Raw genomic sequence first — 21,029 nt, 5'->3', positions numbered from 1 at the left:
GTAATGATTGGGGCCCTGGGATATGTTACACGCTGTCTAAATACCAAACGACTGAAGTGTGTTTTTGAAAAAATAAGAGATTACAGTTTCACAATGAGTGAGGAGAAATGTGAGTTTTTTTTGCCTAAAATTTAGGACAAATTATTTAGGACAAATTATTGATAGAAATGGAAAATGACCGGACCCATCGAATGGAGACGCAATTAAAATATGCCTCCTCCGATAATATAACGACCTTACAAACTTTTCTAGGTCTAGCGAATTATTATCAAAATTACATACCAAACATGTATAATTTGAGAGCTCTACTAAATAATTTGTTAAAAAAGATGTGAAGTCGAATTTGGTCAAATAATTGTCAAAAGGCGTTTGACGGTATTAGAAAATATTAATACTGGATTTGTCGCAGGCTCATTTCGATCTTGCAGTGGAGATTGTTGTAACTTCTGATGCTTCTGAATACAGCTTAGGCATAGTAATACTACACAAATATAAAGACGGGAATATGAAGGCAGTGGTTCATGCCTCACGTTCTCTGATAGCAGCAGAAAAAAAAAACTATAGTCAAATAGAGAAAGAAGCTCTTGCGATTATTTTTGTGAAGAAATTTCACAGATTTTTGTACGGTAAAATGTTTAGGCTACAAACTAAATCACCGACCATTATTATCAATTTTTGAGTCGAAGAGAGGAATTCCTACTCATACTGCAAATAGATTGCAGCGTTGGCGTACGATATTGTTGAAGATGTTTAAGATGGAGTATATTTCCTCTAAGAAAATTGGCCACGCGGATTGTTTATTTAGGCTTATTCCGAAGAATGCCACTCCTGCGCCTGTGTAATGAACTTCGTTAGCTTACAGCTGTTTCTTCTATAAGATGTGTTGTTTGTCGCCCCACAGTTCTTGACTACCGGTTTTGGTTTACATTCCCTGAAACCTAGCGCTTCTGAATAAGAGCCAGGCTTAAAAAATAAATACTGGGGGCGATTTGTTTGACTAAACTTTTCAAAGTGGTGCCCCGCCATCATTGCAGTCCAGTAATTCAAACAAGCAAAAGATAATTCATCCAACTGAAACAAACAATATATTAATTTGGGAGACATTTTGATTTAGTGACAATAGATATGTATATATGGCTACTATTAACGTCTATGTTACCTTTTACATGAGTCATCAGCCAAATCCCATGGCATTTGCTTTTCAACGATATGGTAACACATATATCCAATGTTGAACCATTCTGAAAATAGAGACAAAGAATGAAATACATTAAAATCTTGGATTGTAAATGCTGCGGATTTTTTTATAGAGGCAAAATGGCTCACTGTTTTTAAAACAGAAATAAATTGAAGGCATATTATTTCGTCTGTATAGAATGAGTAGAAGTATAGAATGGGAAGGAGAAGTTCAGAGGACTATTACCTACAACTGGAGAGCATTTTATCTAAATGGAGTTTCATCTATCATCCGCTTAGTATCTATCATATGGGTCCATCGAGGAGCACCTACGCAGTCGTTCGACATGCTAGGAATAGCAATCAATATTATACAACAGCAGACTAACACACACACATACACACGCATGTATGTATGTATGTATGTATGTATGTATGTATGTATGTATGTATGTATGTATGTATGTATGTATGTATGTATGCATGTATGTATGTATGTATGCATGCATGTATGTATGTATGCATGCATGCATGTATGTATGTATGCATGCATGTATGTATGCATGTATGTGTGTATGTATGTATATATATGTATATATATATATATATATATATATCTTAATATATAAAAGTGAAGTTGTGTGTCTGTCTCCTACGATTTAGATTCCTAACTACTCCCACATTTTGCGGTGCAGTTTAACCAAAACCGGGTATCTTATAGTCGTGATTCATATCGAGCCCTTCTGGGTATTAGCGCGCGTCTACGATGAGTCTACGATTAAAAAAAAAAATTACCATAATTTTTTCATTTTAATGCATTTTTTCGCTATTATATAAGGGAAGTAACTCTCTAAAAATGTCTACGAGTCAACGATTTAAAAAAAAATTTACCATAATTTTTTTCCATTTTTAATGTATTTTTTGCTATTTTTGGGCTATAACTCTCTAAAAATGCTTATATAGTTATTTCCCTTACAAACCCGAGCAACGCCGGGCTATATATATATATATATATATATACATATATATATATAAATAAATAAATACATGCACATTCTTTTTTTATTCTTTTTACTTGTTTCAGTCATTTGATTGCGGCCATAGTGGGTCACTGCCTTTAGACAGCAAATCGATCGCAGAACTTATTCTTTGTAAGCCTTGTACTTATTCTATCGGTCACTTTTTGCTGGACCGCTAAGTTACGGGGACTTAAAAACACCACTATCGGTTGTCAAGCGATGTTGGGGGAACGAACACAGACACACAAACATACACACACGCATACATACATACATACATACATACATACACACACACACACACACACACACACACACACACACACACATATATATATATATATATATATATATATATATATACACGACAGGCTTCTTTCGGTTTCCGTCTACCAAATCCACTCACAAGGCTTTGGTCGGCCCGAGGCTATAGTAGAAGCCACTTGCCCAAGTTTCCACACAGTGGGGCTGAACCCGGAACCATGTGTCTGGTAAGCAAACAACTTACCACACAACCACTTCTGCGCCTATACACAAATATATTTTAGGGTTTATCGTTCTTAATTGTTTGTTATTAGACTGCGGTCATGCTGGGGCATCGTCTTGAAGAGTTTGGTCGAACAAATCGGCCTCAATACATTTGTTCTTTTTTTTAAACTCTGGTACTTATTCTATCTTTCTGTTTCTGTGGAATTGCCAAGTAGGGTGAGGTAAACAAACGCACACACACATAAGCACAACCACACTCATACACACATACACATACAAACGCACAAACACACATACACACACAAACACACACAACATACACACCCACAAACACAAACACAGACAGATGCACACATACGAACACCTACTGACACACACACACACACGTATATCTATATCAGACGGTTTTCTATCAATGTGTGTATCTGTAGATTTGTGTTTGATATTTTCAATTCAAACTAAATAGACTGATCTCGCAGACTTGAACTCTAGCAGCTATGTTGCAAATTTCAGTAGTAGGGTTGTTGTGTATTTCAACCGTTTAATCAATGCATATTTTTTTATTAATACGTCAGCTAACCCTATTAAAACTCTCTGAAGCACATACTCAAATGTTATGCTGCTTGTCGATGATGTCATTATGTAATATCTTTTTAGCACAGTAATAATTAAAACTAATAAACATGGTTAAAAATAGGAAAAGATCATTATATGGGCATTTCATTTCACTGATCACCTGTCACGAATGTAGACAGAACACAAATACGCTAACCTTAATTTAGTTAAGAATGGAAAAGATTGAGATTTTCGATTCGTTTAACATAACCAATACATGTATGCGGGTTTAGGAGTGTATTTATATTTGCATACCTAATATATGTGTCGGAATGTATACACACACACACACACACACACACACACACACACACACACACACATACATGCACACAGACACACACATATAATATATAAGCGCAGGTTTCGCTGTATGACATGGGCGCAGGAGTGGCTGTATGGTAAGTAGTTTGCTTACGAACCACATGGTTTCGGGTTCAGTCTCATTGCGTGACACCATGGGCAAGTGTCTTCGATTATAGCCTCGGGCCAAAGCCGTGTGAGTGAATTTGGTAGATGGAAACTGAAAGAAGCCCATCGTATATATATATATATATATATATATTATATATATATATATATATTTGTGTGTGTGTGTGTGTGTATGCGTGTGTGTGTTTGTGTGTCTGTGTTCGTCCCCACAACATCGCTTGACAACCAATGCTGGGGTGTTTACGTCCTCATAACTTAGCGATTCGGCAAAAGAGTCCGATAGAATAAGTACTAGGCTTACAAAGAATAAGTCCTGCGGTCGATTTGCTGGACTAAAGGCGGTGCTCCAGCATGGCTGCAGTCAAATGACTGAAACAAATAAAAGAATATACATACATACATGCATACACACACACACACCACACACACACACACACACACACACACATATATATATATATATAAATATTGTTAGAGATAGAAACACCCACAACTTCCACTCCAAACGATATTAACTCAACCAAGCCATAAAATGTTAAATAATAACCCGGATGCGAAATTCGTAGCTCATAGTCTCACTTGCATTATACACAAATAAATAACACATTTTACAGTTCACAATATTCTCTACTTCTTTTAAATTTAATTGTTCAAGATGACGCAACAAGTTTGTTTTGGCGTATGACTGAGTTCGTGGAAATTCCAGTGACTTTACAATTAAAAGGGGAATTATAAAGAGCTCTGTACACAAAAGACCTGTTTATCAATTTTCAGATCATATTTAAGTTACTCTGTAATGGAATGTCTTTATAAGTCTTAGTGGGACAAAACACCAGGTCTCTGCCGATATATCCTATATTACAGACCATCATTAAGTTGAAAATGTTGCATAATATGGATTCATATCCAGCAACTGAACATTTTCAAGTAAAGGATTTAGTTTTAATTGGCAGACATGTTTCCCCAAGAAAAACTTAAACCAAGCATAATTCAAACAGATAAGTTCCATTATTTCTTATAACTCTTGAGATAAGGAAGTATCTTTCCTACGGTATCCATTTAGTTGCTGTCGATAAAAGTGATACCTCCTCGAATATAAAGATTCCGGGAGAGTCAACTCTCCCCTCTTGGAAGCATGGACATTTGTAGTATTTAAGTGATAAAATGGCGCCATTTGCATTTGTAGGTAAATTGCGCTGTTTTTTCTCTTATATTCGCCGCCCTCCTGTGGATTGTACTGAGTTTGATTAAAAAATATTACGACCTTCAACAGAATAAACTGAGATCCACAGTGTAAAAAAGTTGAATTTCCATTTTAAAGCAATTAATCAAGTCAATAATTTAATAACAATAACAGCACTTATAGTTCTATACAGGTATGTGGAGGCACAATGGCCCAGTGGTTAGGGCAGCGGACTCGCGGTCATAGGATCGCGGTTTCGATTACCAGACCGGGCGTTGTGAGTGTTTATTGAGCGAAAACACCTAAAGCTCCACGAGGCTCCGGCAGGGGATGGTGGTGATCCCTGCTGTACTCTTTCACCACAACTTTCTCTCACTCTTACTTCCTGTTTCTGTTGTACCTGTATTTCAAGGGGCCGGCCTTGTCACTCTCTGTGTCACGCTGAATATCCCCGAGAACTACGTTAAGGGTACACGTGCCTGTGGAGTGCTCAGCCACTTACACGTTAATTTCACGAGCAGGCTGCTCCGTTGATTCGGATCAACCGGAACCCTCATCGTCGCAACCGACGGAGTGCTTCCATTCCATAAAGGTATGCAAATTTGAATATCAAAATGTACCTCTATTTTGTACGTGATTCTTTTAGTTCTATGAAGCAATACGTAATCTTTCCAAGAAATAATGATGAATATGGTATTGGGATGGAGGCGAGGCGGCGAGCTGGCAGAATCGTTAGCACGCCGGGCGAAATGCTTTGCGTTATTTCGTCTGCCGCTACGTTGTGAGTTCAAATTCCGCCGTGGTCGACTTTGCCTTTCATCCTTTCGGGGTCGATTAAATATGTACCAGTTACGCACTGGGGTCGATATAATCGACTTAATCCGTTTGTCTGTCTTTGTTTGTCCTCTCTGTGTTTAGCCCCTTGTGGGTAGTAAAGAAATAGGTATTGAGATGGAGGCAACAGACTTTTTCTCAGAGACAATATTGAAGCTGTCCTCAAGATGTCACAAATGGTTCATCCGAAACAACCGGAGAACATGTGTTCCGCAAGCAACCAGAAGCGATATTGAGTAATGTAGGACCTAAAATGAAGTCGCTCATTGCAGAACCGGGTTTATGCCTCTGAGTTCATTACAATGTTTATAAATAGTTTTCGTGACAATTGAAGATATTGTAAATTTATTGACGCAGTGAGAGCATGAATCATACTTCCTATTGATAAAAAATGACGAGACAGCTGCAATATGTTGGTTAATACCTGTATGGACATCAAACAACATAAAAAAAGATATCGAGTTTAAAAAAATCGATCTTTACATCAAGGTTGCCGATACTTTTGCTTGAATAAAGTGAAATATCTAAAATACAAATACTGTAGTCACGAACACACATTTCTTAAAGGAAAATGGCTTGCATTTGGTGAGAAAAACACACGCAAACGCAAAACTGTTCAACATGGAACGTGTTGGATGAATTCATACTAAAATATTTTATATTGAAACAAATGTATTTACATTGTAAAGCAAATTTTTCTTCTTACTTGAAGCTAAAATGAATAGCGGCAGTTTAGCTATTAGCATGTTTTGTTAAAGTGCTCCAGAAACAGTTTTTCGTTATGAAACTTTGCCACTAGTGGTTGCGGACTAAGACAAAACAGTTGGCCTTGTTGAAACTGATGTATTAAATATCAATATTGATTTAAAATTTTGACTCAAGACCAGCAGTATCGGGAGACGGGATAAGTCGTTTACATCGACCCCGCAAGGATGAAAGGCAAATTCTACACCCCTGGAAGTTGAACATAAAAGGCAGAGGCAGACGGAATGCTGAAAAGTATTTAATCCGACACGGTAATGATTCTACCAAGCTCGCCAACTTGTATTAAATATTAACATTGGCTTCAAATTTTGTCACCAGGTCAGCAATTTCGGGCGAGAATGAAGTCAGTTACATCGACCCTATCGTTCAACTGGTTCAACTATAACGAAATGGTGAAAGGCAAAAATCGACCTCAACGGAATTAGAACTCAGAACAGAATTAAATTAAAAGGAAATATGCATGTCATATTTTGATTGTTGGAAGCTACCAATTCATATTTTTTCCCAATAGTTATTCAGTTATGAAAAATGATTGAATAAAGTATATTAAAGGCTTTTCCTGACTTAGTGGTCAGAGTACTCTATTGTTGATATTGGACACCTGAGTTATACACTTCGGTGGGAATTATAAAGAATGCCTTATTCACAAAATTTCTTATGATTCTTATTCAAGCCTAATATCAAATCTGTTTATCATTCAAAAGCTGGAAGGAAAGTTTTTGCGAAATTCTCTCATTGAGGTGCTTCCCATCAAATTCATATCGATGATAACTTCATGGAATCACTCAAGAATACCATCGTAAAAAAGTAAAAGAAAAACTAATAAGGCGCAGGAGTGGCTGCATGGTAAGTAGCTTGCTTACTAACCACATGATTCTGGGTTCAGTCCCACTGCGTGGCACCTCGGGCAAGTGTCTTCTACTATAGTCTCGGGCCGACCAAAGCATTGTGAGTGGATTTGGTAGACGGAAACTGAAAGAATTCCGTTGTATATATATATATATATATATATATAATATATATATATATATATATATTATATATATATATATATATATATATATGTGTGTGTGTGTGTGTGTGTGTGTGTTGTGTGTGTGTGTGTGTGTGTATGTTTGTCTGTCTGTGTTTGTCCCAGCAGTATCGCTTGGATGCTGGTGTGTTTGCGTTCCCGTAACTTAGCGGTTCGGCAAAAGTGACCGATAGAATAAGTACAAGGCTTACAAAGAATAAGTCCTGGGGTCGATTCGCTCGACTAAAGGCGGTGCTCCAGCATGGCCGCTGTCAAATGACTGAAACAAGCAAAAGAGTAAAAGAGTAGCCTTCTGGAATGTCGAAAAGCCAATTTCATATTAATGACAAAAGCGGCGTTAGTAACATTTCTTTTTGTATTTCCTGAAGCACTTAAAGCCTCAAAATTTTTCTTTATTGTAGTTACTAGAAGTGACTTTGAGTAGAATCTGAAAAGGCTATAAACGTAAAAATGGCACTTGCTGACTTATTATTATTAGATTGGTATATTTATGACGCATGACCCTTTTTTTCCACATGAATGACAAAGGTTGTTTGGTAGGATAATCTCGCTGTTTATGAATCTTACTTGTCAGATGATGTTGTGGAGGCTTTCATAGTGGAATGTGTTGTTGAACGTAGATTATATAGCCAATGTGGAGACGCAATGGCCCAGTGGTTAGGGCAGCGGACTCGCGGTCGTAGGATCGCGGTTTCGATTCCCAGACCGGCCGTTGTGAGTGTTTATTGAGCGAAAACACCTAAAGCTCCACGAGGCTCCGGCAGGGGATGGTGGTGATCCCTGCTGTACTCTTTCACCACAACTTTCTCTCACTCTTACTTCCTGTTTCTGTTGTACCTGTATTTCAAAGGGCCGGCCTTGTCACTCTCTGTGTCACGCTGAATATCCCCGAGAACTACGTTAAGGGTACACGTGTCTGTGGAGTGCTCAGCCACTTACACGTTAATTTCACGAGCAGGCTGTTCCGTTGATCGGATCAACCGGAACCCTCGTCGTCGTAACCGACGGAGTGCTTCCATCCATATAGCCAATAGCATTCATCTCAGCCAATTCATTGTCGTAGTCGTCATCATCATCATCAACACATCGTTACTGGTATTGTTGCCATTGTCGTCATCATAGTCAATGTCATTGTCGGCGTCACCGTCATCGCCTTCGTCGTCGTCATCATCGTCATCGTCATCGTATCGTTGTTGTCGTCATCCTCGTCATCATCATCATCATCATCATCTCCATCCCCCTCTTCTTCCATCTACTCCTACTCATCCTCTCATTATTGTCGTCGTCGTGGTCTTCGTCGTCGCTTTCGCTTTCGTTGTCGTTGTCGCCATGACCATGATCATTATTATCATTATCATCACCGCCATCGTCATCTCACTAGTATCGTCGTCATCATCATCATCTCATCATCATCATCATTATCATCGTCGTCGTCGAGGTCATCTCATTTTCCTTTTCGTTGTCACCACCACCAACACCATCACCACCATCACCGTCATCATCATCATCATCATCCCCATCATCCCCATCATCCCCATCATCCCCATCATGCATCAACTACAACTTGTGTCGGGCACATTGACGGGCGCCCTTCATAGCCTTTCAGCTCCACCATTAGTGTCCCATATTCATCAGTAACTGCAACACTGCTAAACGTAATTAGAGCCTAAACTGTGGTTTTATTTAGAAGCTTCAGCACAGTTTCTCTCCCAGTGACTTGATTCCAACAGAATGAAATACCTAGTGAGCCACAGTACATATTTTAGACAGCATCTGCCCCCACCCCCACCTGCACGACAAGCTGCAGTCTGTCTTGTTTAGTTCATTCTGTCTTTCTATGACGGATATTCTTAACTGCACATGCATTTGCGTCTGTACCTGTGTGAATGTGTGTTAGTGTGTGTGCGTGTCTCTAAGTGTTTTGTACGTGTGTTTTTGTATGTGTATATGGGTTTGCTTACTATATTGTTTGTATCCATGCCCTTTATTTAGATTTTTCTTTTCATTTATGTACTTATTTATCTCTCTCTCTATGTTTATTTCGACTGTTCCTTATTTCGGAAAAATGAGGTGCGGTAAGTGCCCCTGTAAGAAGTTACTCACATCATTCATAGGGAGAAAGAGATAGATAAGAATCGAACCAAGTATTTGATACGCATTATGTCTCAAAGCCGAAAGGATGAAAGGTAGAGTAGGCGTCGGTTTGATTTGTAAGAAAATCTGTTCGACTCTCTTGTAACTCCGCCATTTTATTTAGTTTTATTAACGGTTTGACTTTTAATTAACAATTATGAAAAGAGTCATACATATTCATATATAGAAAAAGACTATTTTTAGTTGTAATGTGAAACAATTTGCATGTTAAAGGAACAGATTTACTTGAAGGTGGAGATGCACATCTAACCAGTACACTGCCAGGGTATTAAAACCGTAATATGAGTTTAATTAAAAGAGGAAATATTTTGTCATATTAAATCAATTTATGGATTACTAGCAGTATCGCCCGGCGTTGCTCGGGTTTGTAAGGGAAATAACTATATAACCATTTTTAGAGAGTTATAGCCAAAAAATAGCAAAAAAAATGCATTGAAAATGGAAAAAAAATGATGGTAAAATCGTTGACTCATCGTAGACATTTTTAGAGAGTTACTTCCCCTATATAATAGCGAAAAAATGCATTAAAATGGGAAAAAATGATGGTAATTTTTTTTTAAATCGTAGACTCATCGTAGACGCGCGCTAATACCCAGAAGGGCTCGATATGAATCACGACTATAAGATACCCGGTTTTGGTTAAACTGCACCGCAAAATGTGGGAGTAGTTAGGAATCTAAATCGTAGGAGACAGACATACAACTTCACTTTTATATATAAAGATATTTCGTGCTGAGTAGTTTTCCTTCTACGCTATTCTTTTTTTAATTAGTTCTGAAAATAAAGAGGCGAATATTCTGACAGTATTAAAACTAAAATAGTGCTTTCAACAAAATATATCAAACAAAAGGTTACTCACTGACTGGACACTTGAATTCAATATCACTCTGTTAAGAGAGAGAAAAAAAAGGCGAGTTAGAAAAATTCTGAGAGTTTTCTGAGGATAGGTTATGGTGTGGGGAATGCAGAAGTAAGTCATTAAGCTAACAGATTTTCTTTATTCCTTATAAAAAAAGATACATAGAGGGAACAAACAAGGACAGACAAGGACATATAAGGGTCAGATACACTCTTACAACAGATTAAATACGAATGAGTTTATGGATATGAATACAGAATGATGTAAGGTTAAAAATTAAGATGTTAAATTATTACTATTTACAGGGTTCGGGTTAGTGAACTAACCCGCCGGTTGATTTCCTTTTGGTAATCTTTCCTGTACTTCTATGCTCGGACCGACCGTGTCAGCACGGCTCCTTGCATTCTCATCTTTCTTACTACTTCCGTCCATCTTTTTCCAAATACTCTTTGCGGCAGGTTCCTCCTCTCCAGACGGATCTTGCTGGAAAGATGGGCAGCGATGTAATCCACCAGCTCACGTCCGGAGATGAATTGGCCCGTCGTAATCCCTTTCACTCGCGTCTTTCATACCGCGTCTTTCAATATGGTTATTACGCAGAGAAATAAGCTAACAGACTACCAGATGAAACCTCGGCAGTTCATAAACAGTTATCTGATATCATGTTTTACTTTAACAGAAATGAAAATGGCTTCAAAATAGAGTAGAAAATAAGTTATAGTATTAATTTTATGCACATCCAGCATAATTAGGATGTTTTGATCAGTATAGACTCTCGATTTATTAATGTCCTGCATTGTGAAGGCGCATGGGTCAGTGGTTAGAACGTCGAGCTTACGATCGTGAGGTTGTGAGTTCGAATCCCGGACCGGGATGCGTGTTGTGTTCTTGAGCAAGACACTTTATTTCACGTTGCTCCAGTTCACTCAGCTGTAGAAATGAGTTGCAACGTCACTGGTGCCAAGCTGTATCGGCCCCTTTGCCTTTCCCTTAGAAAACACTGGTGGCGTGGAGAGGGGAGGCCGGTATGCATGCGCGACTGCTGGTCTTCCATAAACAACCTTGCCCGGACTTGTGCTTGGGAGGGTAACTTTCTAGGTGCAATCCCATGGTCAGTCATGACCGAAGGGGGTTTCAGCAATATTGAAATCCCATATTACAAACGACACGATTCGTCTTCTCCCTTAGACGAAGACGATCACAATTACAAAGAATATAAAAATACATGTAAAAAAAATCTAAGGTCGTTGAATTTCAGAATTGGAAGACCAAGCTAACGGACGTATTTCTTTCTTGTTCTTTTAATACTTTCGAAAAGGGATATTTTATCTGAAATATTAGTACTGATTAAATACTTCTACTATAGCAATCCAACATCTTTGTCATTGTTCTTAGCGTGATTTAATGTTCAATCTTCTATAACACATTGATTTCCTGCACACCCTGCGATACTGCAAGTTCACTACAATATTTTTTCAGTAATGAATTTGTGTATTGTAAGTACGAGAAGGATTCTAAAGTTTCGGACACGACACTTTGTTAGAGAGCATTGATCTCAGATTACAGCATTACAGCTCATTATCGTCTTTTACGGCTTGAATTCCACCTTCAGCATGACGTTAAAGCGTGCATCAGGAGATCAGGGCGTTTCAATGAACTCGTCGGCCTGCTAAAAATAGCAATACAAATTTACGTCACATTACATCACTTCTCTTACAAAGAGATAAACTGGACAAAGTTGTCGAATACACGTGTATATATATATATATATATATATATAATATATATATATGAATTATATATATATATATATATATACGCGAGAAAGAAGCACAAGAATGGATAGGTTTTTAGTACGATCGTTTCATACAAGACAGGTTTTATTAAAAGTTGCAAAGATTACAGCATATAACGAGTCCCGTATCATCAGCTAAAATACATTAAGTTCTCTAGACATCCTAGTGTTGAGGCTATACTCATGAAGTAAGTAGATATTTAAACAGTTTCTAAAGTTCATTAAAGTTCTTTAAAGATGATGTACAGTCTTATCACAGAATTTTAAAAAAGTTTTGATAGCATCACAGAGAAGGTGACCTAATCCATATGAATTTCCATGATAAGACTGTACATCATCTTTAAAGAACTTTAATGAACTTTAGAAATCTGTTTAAATATCTACATTACTTCATGAGTATAGCCTCAAACACTAGGATGTCTAGAGAACTTACATGTATTTTAGCTGATGAGTACGGGACTCGTTTATATACTGTAATCTTTGCAACTTTTAATAAAACCTGTCCTTGTATGAAACGATCGTACTAAAAACCTATCCATTCTTGTTGCTTCTTTCTCGCTTATAATCCCCACCACCCACCATTACTGTATTGTTAAATCATTATATTTTTTTTGGTGCATCTAAGTTAGGTACCATATTCAAGTAAATTTTTTAATTAACTTGAATCTTTATTGCTCTTTGTATATATATATATATATATATATATATATATATGTGAGTATATATATATATGGCCTGCTCGCTTAGCTAGCGGGGTGGCATCATTTGAAGGCTAAAACAATGCGAAGCGCATTGTGACCAGCGATGTGTAACAACATCTGCTAGCCTGGTCCCTCACGGTGGTTATGGTGATATATATATATATATATATTTAAAATTAAATAAGGGTAGAAATTGATATTAATCAATTAAATCCAGTGGCCTAGCATATTTTAAAAAATCCGAAGATTAAAAATTTTTACATACAAAATTTAGAGGAATGACCACTAAAAATGGACAGCCTGTATGCTAGATATAGACGTCAAAATCGCCATTTATCACGAAGAATGTGTTCTCAAGAAAAAATTCAGCAGAAAACGAAAGTGTAAAAATAAGCAAGACGAATGAAAATAAATATACGAAATAAAAAACGATTACCTATGTACTAATTAGTTTCACTTGTTAATATTTACGTCTATGAATACGTAAACATCTGCAAGATCATCAGCATAGTCTGTAGTTTACAAAACACAATTTCCAGAACTAGATATAGAACGCTCGACCGAAATCCAGCATGTATCAAGTTCTACAAATTATATTTATGTGTATCCTTCAAATGCTTTCACTTTGGCGCGCTGAGATCGGAAATTACTCTGCAGTTAATAAACTACAGCAGTCAATTTACCGGCTAGAGAACATTTTTTAAAATTTAAAAGTAAATAAGAGTAGAAATTGATATTAATCAATTAAAACCAAGTGGCCTAGCATATTTTAAAAAAAATTCGGATTTTTTAAAATATGCTAAGACAGAAAACATAGATTTTTACTTCTTCAACCACAGAAAGTGTAGGAAAAATGTCTGCAGCATAAAGATAGGTTTTCGCCTCGAATACGCTCCGTTGCTGCCTCGACCTTCTATAGCATTCTCGTCGTAGCTGTTTTCAGAATTCAGCATGGCAACAGCAAAGATATATAGGCTTTATACAGAAAATGTCTATTTTCATGTCCATACTTGTAATGCTGGATGTGTATGCATATATATATAATATATTATATATATTATATATATATATATATATATATATATATATATATATATATATATATATCTGTGTGTGTCTGTGTTTGTATACTCATATATTATATATATATTCTTATCACCCCTCGCATAATACGTATATACGCACGCATATACCCACGCACATACAGACACCGACACACACACACACGCACATACACACACACACGCCACACAGTGAAACCTTGCGAGATGCGGTTGCTGGTTTTATTGTAATTATTGCGTTGTTGCTCTGATAGTTCTGTAGTTGCATGAATCATGCGTGTTTGCGCTATTTATTTTGCGGCTATCCATCTATCTATCTATCTACAGAACCATGTATGTAGTTGTATACATACATATATATATATATATAATATATATATATATCTATATATATATATATATGTATGTATATATATATATATATATATATATATATATTATATATATAATATATATATATATATATATATCTATATATATATATATATATATATATTTATAATTGTTTCGAGAAGAAGATTGATTAGAAATTCTCTCGCAATGTAGAGGTTTGTGCTTAGAAGTGCTCAATGATCAAGAGTCACTTGAGACAGAAGATATAAATATGTAATGTGTAGAAACAAAAGACCTGGTAATTCTATCCACAAACATGACTGATTAGAGATAGATTTAAAGGACAAATGTACATGATAGAATAAAGATATATAAATACACAGCGATTTAAAAAAAAATAATCATAAATGAATAAATATATTAAAAATATATGTGTAAATTAATGGATTTAAAAAATCCCCGAATAGAGGCATAATAACGTTAAAACATGCGTGCATAGGTTTTTTTGTTTCTTCACATTATATGAATGTGTGTATAGACACATTCATACACACACATATAATTTTTTTTTGGTAATGAGATAAAAAACCAAGGCTGTGTAGATTTTAGAACATTTATATATATATATATATATATATATATGTATATGTGGAGAGACAGACAGTGATACAGATAAACACGATTAGGCTACACACACACACACACACACACACACACACATATATATATATATATATATATGTTCAGTCAACCGTGTCAGCCTAAAACTTAGGACGCCAAACATTGTCACTTGATACTAATACAAGGACGTAGCGGGTAACCTACAAAAGTTTCCAAGAGCAGTTATATGGCTATCCTCTACCAGTCAGGTCCTATTCAAAGCATACTAATTTGAGGTATGAACTCCCTATAAAAACTAGGCAAACTTCAAACACTAGTCAGAAGCAAAACAGCTGAGACACGGGTCAAGTCTTTCTATTTCAACAATTTGAAAAAATCAATGTAAACTGTGAAACCGGATAAATCTTTATATATATATATATATATCTTTTACTCGTTTACTTGTTTCAGTCACGTGACTGTGGCCATGTTAAAGCACCGCCTTTAGTCGAGCAAATCGACCCCAGGACTTATTCTCTGTAAGCCTAGTACTTATTCTATCGGTCTCTTTTGCCGAACCGCTAAGTTACGGGGACGTAAATACACAACCATCGGTTGACAAGCAATGTTGGGGGTACAAACACAGGCACACAAACACACACAAACAGACACACACACACATACAGACACATATATATATACGACTGGCTTCTTTCAGTTTCCGTCTACCAAATCAACTCACAAGGCTTTGGTCGGCCCGAGTCTATCGTAGAAGACAAATTCCCAAGGTGCTACGCAGTGGGCCTGAACCCAGAACCATATGGTTGGTTAGTAAGCTACTTACCACACAGTCACTCCACCGCCTATATCTATCTATCTATCTATCTATCTATCTATCTATCTATCTATCTATCTATCTATCTATCTATCTATCTATCTATCTATCTATCTATCTATCTATAGAACTGCCAGGAGGCTACAAACTCTATATAGTGGTAGAGGGCAGGCGACCACGCTGCTATTTGTGTGGAAGCGAAACACACTTGAAAAAGACGTGCCCAACCACTGCACACCAAGAGCAACAACAACAACCACTACCACAACCAAAGCACTCCGGGAAAAAAAGCTCTACTACCCACACCACCATCAACACAGAAGACGACAAGAGAAGCACACCAAGCTAATCCGTCATCAACTAAAAACCACTCGACACCTGAAAAAATACCAACACCACCATCAACAGCAAAACCCAAAGGAACAGAAAAACAAAGAAAGAAAACACCACAAACTGATCCCCCATCCCTTATACCGCACTCAACACACACAAACACTCAACAACCAACAACAACGAAAACAACAACACAACCACTTACACAGACATACATAGAAGCCACAACATACCCCTACCCCCTTCTGATTCCTCAGAATTTTCGTCGGAAGACGAAACCAGTGAGGAATGGCAAATAGCTACAAAAGAAGGAAAATAAAGAGCAGAAACACAACCAAACCAAATGCAAACACGAACAAAGCAGGGGGAAATACATCTCCCGAAGACATTTCAAAACCCAACGCAAACAACAGCCACACCAACACCACAAAAACATATACAGCAAACATGCTCACAGCCATAGACACCAAAAACACAAATTTGATGGAATACATCCAATCAAAAAACAAACATAACAGAAGATGACATAAAAACAAACAATCACCCATACACACACCACCAGACCACATCAAATATTACACATCTCCAAAAGTCTGCACCACAACTCAAAGGCATTTTCCCCAGTGCGGTTGGTAAATGCCACTAAAATATCTCACAAAGAAACTGTACTGGGATCTCTCGAGGACAAACCAACGGAGGAGAAAGCAAAAACTTTCGAGCAGTAAGTAACCCTCTGTATTCTAATTCATTAGAACATGATCAAGATTGGTTGTGTAAATGCGCGTGGCTTGGGGTCCCCTTGGAAACAAGGGTACCTCTTAAATGACATAAAGTCACATAAGTTAGAAATCATAGCCATAAGCGAGACCAGACTCCACAATCCGCGGGCCCTAAAGACCATGTTTGCGGACAGTTCAACATTTATTTTTCCCCTGTCTGCCGAGAATGGGCGGTAGTGGCACCGCGGTACTTTTTCACAAGAGTCTGGATCTCAATGTAAGGACAATATTCGTAGACCCGGAGGGTAGACTGGGTCGTCCTGGATGTCGACGGCAGCAATGGGTGCGCTTTTCGACTCGTATCAGTTTACGCACCGCCCTTAACAGGTCGGGCGGATTTCTTTCAACGTCTAGAAGTTTCTTGGGAACGTCTCGTCCTTTACTCTTAGTGGGGGATTGGAATGCTACCTTGGACACGCATGTAGACTACGTGGGTAGAGATAGGAATAGACGGGGATGCAAATGCCTCAGAGACCTGCTCAGACGCTTTCAACTGTCTGACAGGTTCCGACTAGACACCCGAATGCGCCAACGTGGACATGGAGCAACCGCATCGGGTCGTCGAGATCGTATCTAGATAGGATACTGTGTAGGACAGTAGATAGAGATAGCATAGGATGTCCACAATTCCACATAGTCAGCTACACGGATCACAAAACTTGTGACATGTACGCTAGACTTAGGTAAGACACTTAGGCAGGGTCCCGGATACTGGAAACTAAACGCGTCTTTCCCATCGAGACAAGTTTTCAGAGACCGGATTAGCACACTAGTAAAGAGGGCTTTGACGGGAGCCATCATCAACAACAAATGGTGGTTTGCCCTCAAGAGAGCAGTAAAAGCAGAAGCGATTAGGTACAGCAAAGCACTAGCCATAGATAGAAATAGAGTAGAGTGGGTGAGCTAGTTAAGAAGCTAGAAGAGGCAATTAGAAAGCGGCATCGCATCCGACGTTTTGGCGGCGAGGTTGGCCCTCGACCAACACTTCAACGCCAAACACGAAGGATGTGCTGTCAGAGCTAGGATGCGTGCTCTAAGGAACGAAGGTGTTGGAGCCGCGAGAGAGGCCCGGGTGGCAGAGGCGCGCAACAGGGCAACAAAGCCACCATTCGGTCACTGGTAGATGAACAGGGGCGCGAATTGCTCGAGCCAAGTAAAATGTGTGAGGCCTTTCAGCAGCATTTTGCCCGACTGTTCGGAACGAGTGGAGGGCAAGAACGTAGGGTGGACTTCAGTGCCTACCTACATAGCCTACCACGACTCTCGACAAGAAGGGCAGGGTGCTGCGAAGGTGCCATCACGGCGGCCGGAGTGGCGGCGGAAGTGCGGGAAGCGATGGCAGAATGCTCGAGGGACAAATCACCGGGTTTGGATGGTCTACCCTACGAGCTTTACAATTGTATGCCAGACTTGTTTGGAGATCTCTTGGCGGCGGTGTACTGCAACTGGCAGCAAAACGGGAGCATTCCTGGTTTTGTGAGCCGAGGAGCCGTAACACTGCTGAAGAAAGATCTAAACAAGGGAACTGTAATAACTTTAGGCCCATCACTCTGCTTAATGCAGACTTGAAAATTTTGGCCAAGGTGCTAGCCAAGAGGTTGGCGCTTGTCATCGAGAAACTGGTCGACAAGGCGCAAACATGCGCCGTGCCAGGCCGGACCATCCATGACAACCTCCATCTGATGCGCTACATCATAGACAGGGTAGTTAACGAACCTGGCATGGGTGGGGCCCTGATCAACTTGGATCAATCGAAAGCCTTTGATAGGGTAGACCATCGATACTTGGAGGCAGTCCTGAGAGCGGCTGGTTTCGGTCCCGTCTTCGCGGCTGGATAGCTGCCTTGTACAGAGGCATCCGTTCGGTAATTCGCGTAAATGGACATCTATCGAGACCTTTCGACATTGCACGTTCGGTCCGTCAGGGATGCCCCCTCTCGGCGCTTCTATACGTATTGACTCTTGAGCCACTACTGCGGAAGCTGGCGACTCTAAGGGGCATCCCGCGTGAATTGGGATGCGGGACGAGCGTGTCTGCATACGCGGACGACGTCACCGTCATAGTGTCTAGCCACGAGCACATCGAGCTGGTCGGCGAGACACTGAAAAACTACGAAGCGGTGACAGGAGCGAAAATCAACCGGGAAAAGTCAGTGGGCTTGCGACTAGGCACCTGGAGAAGCAAGCCCATGCCGTCCACCAGCGCCTCCGTCGTGGGACGCTGGACCGACGGCCCGGTTGAGTTGCTCGGGGTCTGGTTTGGTCCGGACCTCCAAGTGGAGAAGAACTGGAACGAGATAACGAGTAGGGTGGTCACTCTCGCCCGGCAATGGGCCGAGAGGAAACTGTCCCTAAAAGGTCGAGCGGAGGTGGCGAACACGTACATCGCGTCCGTCATCTACTACCGCTGACCGTCGTACCTTGTCCCGACCCTACCATCACCAAACTACAACGCATCCTCTTTCGCTTCTTGTGGAAAGGATGCGTCCCGATGGTCAGGCGATCCATTTGCTGTCAACACCCGTTAAAAGGAGGGCTGGGCATGCCGTGGTTGATGATGCGCAGACACGCGCTGAGACTGCGACATCTCTGGCTCTATGTAGACGACGGTGAACAGGTGTGGTCGCCGTTTGTGAGGCACGCTTTCCCGCAGCTCGTCTCCATGACCGAACTGCAGTCGTGGATCAAAAGAGGCCGAGGAAGGGCGAATGGCACCGCGAGTGTCGCGTTGCTCTCAAGCAACTCTGCCGTCCTGGGTCGACCTTAAGTGACTTCAACACAACCAAAGCATTCTATAGGGGTTTAGTGAGGGGAGGTACGACGACGAGCTCGGGGCGAACCTGGACGTCGACGAGGAGTACCTGACCCGCCTGTTCGGGACGACTTTCGGGCCAGGGCCCATGGACAACTTCCAGAGATCCCTGGCCTGGCAGTGCTACCGAGAAGCGCTACCCGTTCGGGATAAGCTCTACAGACACGGCTCGAGAAACACGGGGCCGACCTGCCGAGATGCGGTCAGAGCGCGACGAAACCGTTCTGCACGCACTCGTTCAGTGTCCAACAATTTCCGACCTGTGGGCTTATGTCGAACAACTGCTGTCACGTGTGGGACGAGTCGGTTTATCAGCTGAGTCTATCGTCAATATTGTCCACGCCTCCTTCCTTCAAACGGGAAGGAAGAGCTATTTTCATCATCTTGTGGCTATGGCGAAAGAATGTATCTGGTGGACGCGTCTGAAAGGATTGGAGACAAACACTTTCCTCTCTGGTCAATCTCTCATCAACTTCTTCAAGTACCACTTGAAAAGGAAAGTGAGAGTAGAGAGGCAAGTTTTGTCTAGCGAATGTTTTAAAAAAAAGATGGGTGAATGTAGCAAGAATGGCACGTATGAATGACGAAGCCACCTTGAGCATAGTCCTATGAACCCAGAAATCGAAAACAGAGAGTTGCTTATTTGCAAAAAAAAAAAAAAAAAAAAAAAGAAATATAAAATGTGACTTCATTGACCGAGGTTACCGTGGTCTTTTCCGTAGGCTTTTCTTTCCACGGGTAAACCTCACCTGTCCTCCCCTTTACACTTCATATTGACATTTCTGTGATAACGATCCCTATTGATCAATTTTTTTTCCTCTCCCCTTTTTTTTTTTTTTTTAACCCCCCCTTTCTTTTGTCCTCTTTCTCTCCTTTTACGATCTCTTTTGATCGAAAACTCCCCCTTCCTTTTTTTTTTTTTTTTTTAAACCTTCAAAAGAAAAAGCTCTACCTTGTAATTGTTCTATCTGTGTGGCATCCCTGGGTGGGCTAATAAAGCTATCATATCTATCTTATCTATCTATCTATCTGTCCGTCTGTCTGTCTATTTATTGTCTGTGCTGTTACTATCTATCTGTCATCTGTCAGTGTGTCTGCCTGTCTGTTTGTCTGTCTGTCTGTCTGTCTGTCTGCCTGCCTGCCTGCGTGCCTGCCTACCTGACTGTCTATCTATCTATCTATCTATCTATCTAAAAATATGCATATACATACATAAATAGAT

The 21,029-nt window shown here is 39.6% G+C and overlaps 1 protein-coding gene across 1 annotated transcript in view; it reads right to left on the bottom strand.

Annotated features, from left to right (window-relative positions):
• The window catches only part of LOC115216258, a 257,640-nt gene that overhangs the window by 163,150 nt on the left and 73,461 nt on the right, over nt 1–21,029 (bottom strand). Inside the window, exons 2-3 of the mRNA XM_036506965.1 lie at nt 10,560–10,587; nt 1,160–1,241 (exon numbers count right to left, since the gene is read on the bottom strand). Coding sequence (XP_036362858.1) covers nt 1,160–1,241; nt 10,560–10,587 — 110 coding nt within the window. The remainder of the gene's footprint in view (nt 1–1,159; nt 1,242–10,559; nt 10,588–21,029) is intronic.

The sequence above is a fragment of the Octopus sinensis genome, linkage group LG10, assembly GCF_006345805.1.
Source record: "Octopus sinensis linkage group LG10, ASM634580v1, whole genome shotgun sequence".
In the NCBI taxonomy this organism is placed as follows: Eukaryota; Metazoa; Mollusca; class Cephalopoda; order Octopoda; family Octopodidae; genus Octopus; species Octopus sinensis.
This window is presented reverse-complemented; position numbering and strand designations above follow the sequence as displayed.